The sequence below is a fragment of the Pagrus major genome, chromosome 7, assembly GCF_040436345.1.
Source record: "Pagrus major chromosome 7, Pma_NU_1.0".
NCBI lineage: Eukaryota > Metazoa > Chordata > Actinopteri > Spariformes > Sparidae > Pagrus > Pagrus major.
In genome coordinates, this window is record NC_133221.1 from 24,168,932 (window position 1) to 24,181,069 (window position 12,138).

Sequence of the window (12,138 nt, forward strand, 5' to 3'; positions counted from 1 at the left end):
CCAAGGTGGTCCAAATACTGATTCTTATAGCTCAGGGTACTGGTTGATACTGAGTACCAATCCAATACTGGCTTCCTTTTTTCTGCAGTTTTAAAGTGTGTAAACTATTATAATTATAATGTTAACTGGTCATGTCTGCCTGATACCTGACCTGCCTAATAAGGTCAGTGTATCTACAATTATATGTCAAAAAAGGCCAAAAGCTACATGATGATAATGCTAAATATTTATAGTCCGCTGCATGTATCAAAGGTTATCTGTCCATTACATTCCAACCAATGAATAAACTTTAATGATTCAGGTTAACACACAATTATATTTTATATAGGTAATATATATTTTGTATGTGACTTTGTAAGTAGTCCATTGACCCTGCTAACAGAACAAACACTGTATGTTTGATGAAGGCCTTACATGTCTGAACTCAACCTCATAATTTACACACAATTCCATGACATACAAGCTTCCACTCTCATAAAACAGCCTTGTAATACATTTCAATGCGTGTTTACACTTTATAACCAATCAGGGAGATATGGCTTCAGCTCATGCCCCTGGGTTTTATTGAGACATCATGACACTCAATGCTAACCTCGTCAAAGTGGATCTGCTGGTGTAAGGTCACCAGTGTTTGCACTTAGAATAAAACACTTGGATTGAATGGTTTTTGCATGTCAGATGGTGATATAGGCTGGACCCCAGATGAACCCCCATCCCTGCAACACATCCTAAAAGTGCAAGGTCAAGTTTATTAATAGAGCGCTTGGTTATATTAAAGTGCTTCACAACAAACATGATTAAGCAATTCTAACTCCAGGATGAGAAAATGTGAAATAACAGTGTTAAGACACTCCAAAAACTCCGGTCCTCAGATTCAGGATCAGAGTTGGTCACAGCACTTTGTTAATGGATCAGTAGCGACTGTAAAAAAGCCAGATCCTCTCAGATACCTTGTGCTTTGTAATTCATTGAGCTTTGGGAACACCAGCTGTCACAATTACAACCACCTTAAATCCCTTGCAGTGTTACCTCCTAACGTAAATGTTGTGATTGCCTGAACCCTGACCGCTAGGAGTGAAGAATGGCCAGCAGTTTCAATTAATGACTTGTCAGTGTGCATCAGTGAGCCACCGAGCAGAACTGCTTTGGGTTAAAAAACAAAAAAAGAAGGTTTTTGTGCAGGTGTGTCATGCCTGTAACTCAGTGTTTTTCAGTCCTGTTCCTGAGGGTCTCCTCCCCCGCATGTTTAAGATGTTTCCCTGCCCCAACACACCTGATTCAAATTAATGGCTCGTTATTGGGCTTCATGATGAGCCGATCAGTTGGATCAGGTGTGTTGGAACAGGGAAACATCTTAAACATGCAGGGCAGGAGGCCCCCAGGTACAGGACTGAAATACACGGCTGTAACTTGAGCATTTGGATCCTGCCAGTTATGAAAAGAGAAAACGCAAATTCTGCCACAACAGATCAACATCATCGCTTTTCTTTCCACAGATGATGTGCAAAATATTACAAAACCGCTATACAAAAATACCATGAGAAGCCATTAAAGAATAGCTTTGATGCAAGATGTATTTTCTCATTCAGTAGATTTTCAGAATCATACAGTATAATCATACAGTGGTATATCAAAGGAAAGTTTTTCTGGACATTTAAGGCTGCAAAAAAAAATCATGTTAAAATGCTGGTATTTCCCATTTTAAATTTGTAAAGTCATAATTTTGCCACTTTTTCGTTGCTCTATATTTGTCATGCCTTAATGATGTCCCCTGTGAGGGGTGTGAAGAAATGTGTTTGTGCTTACAGTACTGTCCGTAAAATACTTAGCAAATTAAAAATGTAATGGAGTGCACACATGTTTTCAGTTGCCATCATAGCTAAAGCCACTGAGTACACTGGATGTGTGTTTTTTTTAAATTCTTCAACCCTTTCTGTTCCTATAAGGTCATTTATTAAAGCTGTGGCTCTCGGTGTGATTAGATGGGATATTTTCTACAGTTTCAAGAAATAATAAGTCACAGGACTTTTCCATAAAAGGTCCAACTGTTCAATAAAGTGAAAAGAATATGCTGTAAAACTCAACAGATGACACACAGACACTGAGAGATGATCCCCCTTTTCATTGTGAATCAAAACGTATTGTGTTTTCTGCATCAAATGGCACACTAGCTGGTGTGATGATTATATGGGTGTCTTACAAGCATGAGAGTGCGTGCACAAACATGCAAATACATAATCAGCACAATCACAGAATAATCAGCAGTCTGTGCTCAGTTACTGTAGTGTATGGATAACGATAATCGTCATCTACGTCCAAGTAATGCAAACATTATATATTATCTTTTCTGTTTCCTCTAAAGAAGAAATGCCTGAGTAAAAGCAGTTTAGTATGATAGCACAAGCGTAGGCTATAATTACGATGTTTGCCTCGTTTTGGGCACTGCCAGTGAATGCTGACAGCCTGTCTTGCTTGTGTTATGCCTGGTGCCTCCAGACAGCAGAGAAAGACGGAAAACAGTGAAAAAAAAAATAAAAATCTGAAGTGCTGGCCTGCTCCATTCTCCCGGGAGTCCGTGAAGCGAAAAAAGAAAAAGGCGCTCGGCCCCACCTCGTGACACGCCAGCGCTTCCACAGTATGCTCCCGTCTATGGTGTATGCAAACTGTGAATGACGAATACCGAGAGTGCTGTTCGACGGCTCACACAGGAGGCCAGTGCTTGCCAGGGAACATTTAGCAAGCGAGTGTAGATCCTTCAGCACATTGATTTCTCTTCCTTTTAATAAAAAATAAAACAATATTAAAAGAAATACGCAGACTCTACATTTTAGTGGCACATTGTCATTTTCTTCAGTAATGGCTTTATAAATTACAAATAATGAGTCCTATTATAGCTACTTCCCTTGCCTCTCTCTCTCTTAACAGATGCTTCACACCTTCAATATATGTTTGTGTGTCTCTTTGCTCCTCAGTTCGGCAACATCAGCCCCTCCTCAAATGCTGGGCCTTCGCAGCAACTTGGAGCTCAGGCTGACCAATCATCCAGCTTTGGCAATAGTCTTCCAGCTGGAGTTTGTGTTCTCTGCTCCAATCGGCCGAGAGACGATGGTAAGTGGGAACACACATGCAGTATATGCTAAGTCCTAAACCTTTCCTAATGCTAATCCTTAGCCCTGGTCCTAGCCTGAAATCAACTTCTGGATGAAATGAGGATAAAATGAATGACCTCTTCACTCCCTCTGTAGTTCTAAAACTTAAAGCAGCACCTTGCAATAATACTGTAGATGTAGACAGACACCTGCACACACACACACACACACACACACACACACACACACACACACACACACACACACACACACACACACACACACACACACACACACAGACAGACCCTATTGTCCCCTCTTCGTCCTGCCTTTGTTTTTCTCACCACCTTGCTCTTGTCCTTTGAGTATCACTCCATCCGTCTTTTGCCAGTGTCTCCCAGAGGAAATTACTGAAGGCATCCCTGGCCATAAACCTTTTGTAAACAGACAAGACTGAAAGAGGTCTGGATAGAAGGATGGAGGCGAGGGGAACAAATCCAGTCTTGATGATTTCAGGCGAGCTGACCACTTGCTTCTTATCACTTTTTATCCACATATTTGGTCATGTGGAGGTTCATGCCTAAAGTTGGGGTCTTACATTGAGACAACTTCCTAACTCCTTCAATTGTGCAACAAGCTATGATTTCAATAACTTTTTTTTTTATTTTTTTTTTTTACTTCTTTTGAAAGAAATACAATTTGCTTAAAAAGATGCTGGTTACTTTACGTTTGTCTTGGAGCCTGTTTTCTTAAAGATGCCCTGTGGCGTTTCATTGTTTTGTTAGTTATGTTAACATTATTCTACCTCTTTACATAAAGTAGGATTTTCTGGCTATAGTAAGTAAGAAAGCGGTCATGACCAGTAAACTCAAACTCCAAAGCTTCAAAATGTTGCCTTGGTGAATGCTGACATCACTGACTGTACAGCCTATGGGCATTATTCACTTTGTTCCTTAAAAAACAACTTACTGCACAGGTCTACTGTACAGTTTATTCTGCCACTGCTTACAGTACAGCATGGAGGAATGGAGGAATTTAGTTCCTCTCTACTTGTGCTCTTCGTTGTTGCACACTGTAGCATGAACTACATATTGTGATATTGTGTGATACTGCTACTAGTTTTCACTTGTTGTATAGTAATACTATAAATAGTATTATGATGTTCCCATAGTCACCATGGTTCCCTTGAACTAACACATACTGTACGTCCACATGAAACTGTCAGTATGTCAGCCAATACGCAACAAGAGATTGTAAGTACAGAAAGCAAATGTTGGACAACATATCTATAAAATCTACAATATTTCTTTCAAATATTGCCATCTGCATCATCAACAGCCTTAAAAGTCCAGTATCGGTTGAACTTTATTACAAACAGACAGTAAATCTCTAGTCAATACATGTACCAATGCAATACCTGAGTTTCAGTACCAACACGGAAAATGGACTACATGTTGCAAATGTTACACTTCTCAAATGCGTCATTTTTAATGTGTCAACATCAGCAGCTGTACACTCTAAAATGAGCAAAATAGCCCAAATAAATTATATGATTTAAATTAGTATCCAGTCAGAGCAAAGTGAGCAAGAATCTAGAGCTGTGACATATTTTTAACTATTAAATTAATTGCAATCTAATCGATTGATTGGTTTGAATCATTTTTTTCTTCAATGCGAATATATCCTGGTTTCTTTACTCCACTATGACAGTAAACAGAATATCTTTACAGAATTGTGGACAAAACAAAACACTTGAGGACATCGTATAGAGCTTTTGAAAGCACTGATTGACATTTTTCACAATTTTCTTACATGTTATAGACAACAACTAATTAAAAAATTATAGTCAAATTAATCAAAAATGAAAGCAATAGTTTGTTGCAGCCCTACAAGAATCTGAGCAGATGTTTAGTGCCAATTATCAGTTCTTGACAGCTTTTGATAATGTTTCAGACACATTTTAATCGGTACTCAAAAAACATTTAGGTTCAGTACTCAGACCTTGTCAGAGGATTTCTTTAGGTCTAATTGCTTCAGACATATGAACGTTGAGTTAGAGTGTAAATAGAATTACTACTAATTTAAACATAATCTCTCTTCACTTTGCAGCTGTCTGCAATATTTGACTGTAATCAGTATAAATTGTCTTCTGCCGCCTGTCATTGAAAGTTGACCATCCTATTATGTTGATTTGTTGATGTAATTGGCAGATACGCTGTATTAGGCTTCAGCAAATAGTCGAATAATGGTTACTCATTGCTGTTCAGTTCTAATTTGGTCTTCATTGTTAAGATGATGATTAAGTTTAACTTAAATAATTTTTTTTAGAGCACATCATCATTACATTTTTCTCAGAAGTCTGTTGCCCAAATTCTCTTTCATTTTTTAAGTTTTTTTTTTTGTGTAATGATGTAAATGGCAATTCAGAAGCATGTGATAAGCTTTTGCAACCACACTGCTGTGACTGTTAACATGACAATACCAAATTTCAACACAAAACAATTATTTTAAACAATATTTTGGCCATTAAAATAGTGACACTTAGTTGAAACCTGTTGTAAAGTGCTGTCATGTCTCCCCCCTGACCATATGAATTACATAGACCAGTAGCTGGCACCTGAACACATCCCGAGGGCAGTCATTTCTAAATTCAAGCCGTGCCACTTAACAACCGCTCATGGCATGGAAAACCTCAGAAAGACTGTGATGATTATGTGAGTGGGCGAGCCTTCGACACTTAATGCATGCCAAGGCTGGGCTCTCATTTTGTCCCTGTGTGTTGTACTTATACAAGCTGGGGGTCACCAGATCAACAATTAAAAGCTGCAGAAAAACAAGCAGCCACTCGATCATCCGAGTGCCATGGTACATTTACATTTATGTACTAATTCACTCATTCTTACCTCTGCAACCACTTGACAGCCAATCAGTCTGTTGTAAATGGATGGTTTTCCCCCATTTTTTTTAAACCATGGATGAGAGTGAATCTTATTGACACATAATGGATATTGTTTTGGAAAAATACAGCAGTTTCCACAGAACAGCATGTTCTAAAAAGCATGAAAAATATCACAGCACAAGGAGTAGCTCAACATTTCCTCCCCCTTTGTTGCATGCAGTTTGTCTATGTTAGCCTGCTTCACTGTTCAGTCACTTACTGAGGAAAATTACCCTGATGTTACCACATCATGATCTGAATTAACACCAGACTATACAATAGAGAAGCTATGTACTGTATATGCCTCTTATCTGAAAGTTGCAGTAAACACTGCTTATGGGGAGGCATACAAATGTAGAGCATTATTCAAATTGCTTCAAATGATTTTGCCAACAATCTCCCACACATCTAGTCTCTCAACAGAAGTCCTTACTGGGGGTGTTTTTTTATTTCTTTATTTTTTGCTCAAATGCTCAAATAAGTGACTTTGAGAATAAATAAAATGCATCAGATACAAAACAAGACCAAGCATTTTACTCTCAACTGTCAACTCTGTGAACAGCTAAGACATCAATCATTTTCTTTCATTCATTCATTTGGTGTGGAGGTATTGGACAAATGTAAATTTTGGCCTGATGACAGTGCTGGATGAAAAGTCAGGGGGTTAACCAAAATGAATCCAATTTAACCCGAGGACACTGATGTCTGTATTAAAGTTTATGGCAATCCATCAGACACATTCTCCCTGAACCACAAATGTCAACCAGGTGTTCTAGATTAAATGTCGTTCACCAAAGTCTGATTGACAGACTGACCAAAAGATTGACATTGTCACCCCCAGAGTTACACTGCTAGTGTTGCTAAAAATCACAGGGCTGTGCGCGCGCATTGAGAGAATTTATTTCAGTTGTTGTTTTGAAATTAGCTATGAGCATAGATGGAGTCTTACCCCTACTTGTGCCCTACTAGTGGCATAGTCTAAAGGCTGATGTACACTCAAAAAGAACAAGGTTGCACATCGTGTTGTCTAACACATCACAGATCCAGAGTTGGATAATTGGAAGTGGCTGCATTTGATGGTGGAAAATAAAGAACCTGATTGTCATCATGAGCAAGTAAGTTAAAAACTGAGGTAGTACATGTAGTTGGTACAAGAGGTTAATAGCAACAAGCTACAGAAAACTAACATTGCCTTTGCAGTCAGCACACAGGTGTGTGCTTTGAGACTATCAGCTCCCTGAACATGAACAAATTTGTCTCAGCTATTGTATAGAACTTGTTTCAGGTTTCAGTTGCACTCTGCCAGTCTCTTTTTCTGTAAGCAAACTGCCACTCGCTGCCAACATGGAGGCGAGTGGTGCAGTTCAGCATTGAACACAGAGGGAAGGAGGGAAGGAAGGAATAACGGTGATGGCCAGGTTCCCAGAAAATTTGCTGTAGAGGTTCAAGTTCCCCAGAGGATGAAGTTTGATGCTTTTGACGACCTCCTGTTCTGTCCCCTAGTGCCATCATTGGGCCAAAATTCACACTAGATTACAGGAAACATCAACATCGAATGGCCAGATTGTGCTTACCAGCCTTAGTCCATCTCTTAATCTAATAGTCAGACTGGCATGGCATTCATTGAGAACAGTCGTGCTCCCAGCGGGACAAACTCGCTTTGCTCTTTCTAAAAAAGTTTACTCAAGTAGAGAAATCTGATAAACCTGATAAAACCATCAACTGATGTCTGTCTACATCATCCCAGAATAGCTAGGTGAAAATTGTTGCGTGGGTGACAAAAAAAAGATCTCCTACCTCACTCTACTTCACCACCTTCGCCTTCTCTGCTATGAATGTTTGATGAGGTGAGAGATATTTAGCGGAGGGAGAGTAATTTCTGTCTATGTGTGGGAGTGGAGTGTGTATGGGTTTGACTGCTTATGTGTGCATATGTTATTTGTGGGTGTTAATCCAGAGCCTGATCTGTCTTGGGTGTTGACGGATAAGGGTTTGATACCTATTGCCCTGCTGACGACAGCAGCAGCAGCCACGACACCCTAAATCTCCCCCAACCACCCACCGAATTGCAAGAAAGGTTCCCATATTACCAGCTCAAAGCTAAAACTTTAGTCTCTGCTTCTTTGGCTACCGAGGAGAGCGTGATGGGACAGCGTAAATGTCCCCGCACTGTCGCAGCTGTCAGAGATGTGATGCTTTTGAGGTGTTACAGCCGTGTTGAGCTGAGGTGTGCCTTCAGGGCAGGCATCTGTACACTGTCAACAGCACTTCACACTACTTCACATACTCATGAACCACTGCGAAGGTTCAAGTCTGATTGCTGCACTTTTCAGGCCGATGTGGAACTGCACCGCTACTTATAACAGCAAAAATCAATCAAGTAGATTTAAATAGTCAATAAGCTAAGTTATTTACAGTTATATTCTTAGAAATGCACCTTTGAACATGGTGTACTCTGATGCCCTTGAGTCAACGACAAAACATGTCAACACTTTGACTATGGCTATTGACAACAGTGGCTCTATGCTCTTGCCTTGTTTTGCATGGCTGGATTCTTACGTGGAATTATGTTGTTTAAGGGACATTGGATGTTAGATAGCACAAGATACAGAATATGTTGGCAGATTTAAGGAAAACAATAAATAGATCTATACCATAAATCTAAATTCCAAAGATGTATACAGATACAACAAGTAGAAGAGAATAAATTATACATAGAGTAGTATGCTTCTATGTCTGCATTTATACAGATATGTATACAGTTTAATAGATAACACAATCCAATATTTAGTAATATAATGGAGTGGAATACACTTTATAATAAGATAAAATAATTCAAAAGAAAGTAGGAAAAAGTTAAATTTTCTAGAGGAAGCTATGTGCTGAAAGTTTGGCCCCTTTCATTTGTATAGCACATTTCATACATCAAAGCGATTCATTCTGCCTCACAGGATGAAAATATGGCAAAAGATTTACAGTTCAAAAGTGAAGAAATACAGACAAGAAAAAACAACAAACACAGAATTTAATGAGCACAGTCAATAGCCCCATATTTCAGTGCACAAAAATTCAAAGTGAAATCAATTCAAAACAAATTAAATAATTTAAAACAAAATAAATAAAAAGAAAGTTGAAACGTCTGGAATTGTTTTCAAATGTCTCAACATGTCGAGTGTTTTTCAATGGATGTGTATAGGCTTAAAATCTGAAGCTGTAGATGTATTGAATATTAAGATGCACTTAATGTCGTAGCACCAAAAGAAGTCGAAGTGGCTGCTGAAACACTGAAATCACTGAAATACATAAAAATGGAAGTATTAAAAAAGACTGAAAAGTTTAGGAATGATGTATAAAACGCTGTCTTATTCTGTGTGTGTGTATTTACCCATGAATAACACTTAGATATGATGATTCTCTCATTGAGAGTCCATCATGATGGAGTACTAAAGCTGTTTTTCTCCATGTTGCTCTGCCTCTGACTGTATTCAGAGCCACTAGATGGTGCTGTGTAGTGCAACTTGAGTCAGCCTCCACTGCTATGGGGCTGTGCTTGGATGGGTGGAGGGCAGGAACATGCAGTCTGTCTTACTGTTGTTCTTTCCTCTGATTAAATAGAATTATGTCTTTTGATGTATTCTGAGGGAGCTAAGGTGAAAAGAGTAAAACAATTTTGCTGAAATCCCTTCTCTCCTAAAACATAACCGCTGCAATCCAGAGGCAATCACTCGGTGCTCTGAGACTGCCTACATGTCTCATCCTCGCTGTGTTGAAAGCTCACTGCGAGACAAAGAACGAGGATGGCCTCCTTTTACAAAACTGCATTGCCCTCATTGCCTTTGGTTATGAAGAAAGAAAATCTAGCTATGTCGTCATTTGTCCTCTTTGGTATTTTTGATTTTAGTTGTGATCGGGCTGCTCTTTCTGTCTTGTCTCTCTGTGTCGCTTTCTGTCTCTCTCTCAGAGCCTTTGAGCAGACTTCTTTCATGCTCCTTAGCAGCAGTCAGAGGGATTGAGATAACAATTTAAATTAAGGAGGCTGGGGATGGGAGAGGGACTGGGAATTTGTCTGATAGGCTGTTCGCAGAGGGTGTCCAGGGTCGTTGAACTTCAAATGATCAACTTTTCTTTCAGTCAGAATCATCATGTCCACTTCTCGCTTTCTTTCGCTGTTTTGCTATCATCTCTGTCTCTGTTCCCTCCCTCATCAAGGGCTCCATTGTACTCTGCATCACTCTCTTGATGGGATGCACACACGGGAACTCTGTCCTCCTGTGTCCGCTCCAGCCACACTTACCCCACTTACTACTGAAGAAGAAACCCGGATAAGTTGTAGATGAAAGAGAAAGACTGTGTGAAAGTATGTGTGAGAATTGCAATTAGTTGCTCTGCTCACTGCTATGCTCTGTGATTAAGAGGTCCCAAAATATTATGATGATGGTACCCTTGATTCCCTTCACGTCCTACCAAATTATTATTGTAATTGCTCATTTATGTACTGTATTGATTTGGCAATAAACATGGTATTAATTGGATATGATAATATAACAGTAGACGTAGACACATGCAGATAGTTCAGTCCATCCTTATTAGAGACTTGACGGATGCTGTGAGGTAGAGCACCCTCTCATGTAGACTTAAAGGCTGGGTTCACCCAAAAACACAAGAGAAACCCCAAAACAATCCATCAAAAAGCTAATTTAAATGTATTCATGCCTATAGTTTTGGTTTTATTAATCCAGATTTTAAGGTATTTCTGCCTCAACCCCAATACAATGGAGTTGAATGGAATTCCATTTTTCAGGACTGACAGCAATGGGAAATGACAACAGCAGCATCTCCATACAGAATCAGTATCTCCTATTTTTATATAATCTTCAGTCCACAGACCACACTGTGACAGCTTCATAGGAACTACATCCTTTATGTCCAGCCATTCACTGATGGAGGAGGCTGCAATGCCAGGTGCTGACCTGCTCATCAGGAGCGATGCAGCACTTCCTGACCAAAGTGCCCCATGTCCAAGTGTCCCTGTTGGAGCTGGGGATAGAACCACTGACCCTCTGATTAGTGGGTGACCCGCTCACCTCCTGAACCTCAACCGCCCCATAATTGGTCATTTTTGCTGGGGTTTGTTCCAAACAAACATGTTCCCTTATGCCTGGAGGACTTTTAAGTCATCCCTATACACCACAGTGCCTCATTTATAAAATTGTTGTCAATCATTTTACACAGAAATTGCAGCTCCTGCGATTTGGATATTGCACTTGGCCATATTGCTATTTTGATTAATTAATTAATTGATTAATTAATTAATTAATTGTTCAGCCCTATTTCATTCACCTCTGTGTACACCTCTGTTGTGTATAGTGGTAGAGGCAGAAATCTCAGAGATAGATACTCCATCTCAAAACATGGACAAATAAAACCAAAACTTGTTATAATAATCTGAAGCTGAAGGTTTGCTTACTAGCTAGACTTACTGGTTTACAAGCAAGAGGTAGAAACACACAGTGATCTGTGAATCATCCATTACAGGCGCACTGATTGCTTCCGTCTGATTATTTTTATCCTTAATTTCATTTACATTAGATGCATCATTCTGTGTGTTGTTTGCATGTTCTCTCTGTGTCTCTGTGGTATTCCTCTGAGTGCTCTGACTTCCTCCCATAATCATTTAGGTCAAATAGTGACTCTGAATGCCCTGGAGGTGTGAATGTTGGCGGAAATTGTTGTTTGCCTCTGTGATGAACTGTCGGTCCTTCCAAGGTGTACCCCGCCTCTTGTCAGTGTCAGCTCAGATTGGATCCATCCTGCCATCATCTAAAGCGTAAGCATTTATAGTTAAAGGACAGATGCGTCATTTCATTCTCTTTTCATTTAATCCCTTATTATGAAGCACTTACAAATTCTGTGGGCATGTCTACAACCATTAAGGACTAGTACTGCATTCAAGTGGTGTTGGACTAATCAGGAGAAATTAGTTCAAAACTGGAAAAAAAATAATGCAGATGCCCCCTCAAGTTCGAGCAACCACTCAGAAACTCTGCCAAAACCTGAGGACACTTGCTGACTATGAGGTCATATACACAGAAATCTCGCGGACGAAAGTAA

The 12,138-nt window shown here is 39.5% G+C and overlaps 1 protein-coding gene across 1 annotated transcript in view; it reads left to right on the forward strand.

Annotated features, from left to right (window-relative positions):
• nphp4 (nephronophthisis 4) overlaps positions 1 to 12,138 on the forward strand; it is a 176,400-nt gene that overhangs the window by 58,463 nt on the left and 105,799 nt on the right. The window contains exon 8 of the mRNA XM_073470631.1: positions 2,973 to 3,108. Coding sequence (XP_073326732.1) covers positions 2,973 to 3,108 — 136 coding nt within the window. The remainder of the gene's footprint in view (positions 1 to 2,972; positions 3,109 to 12,138) is intronic.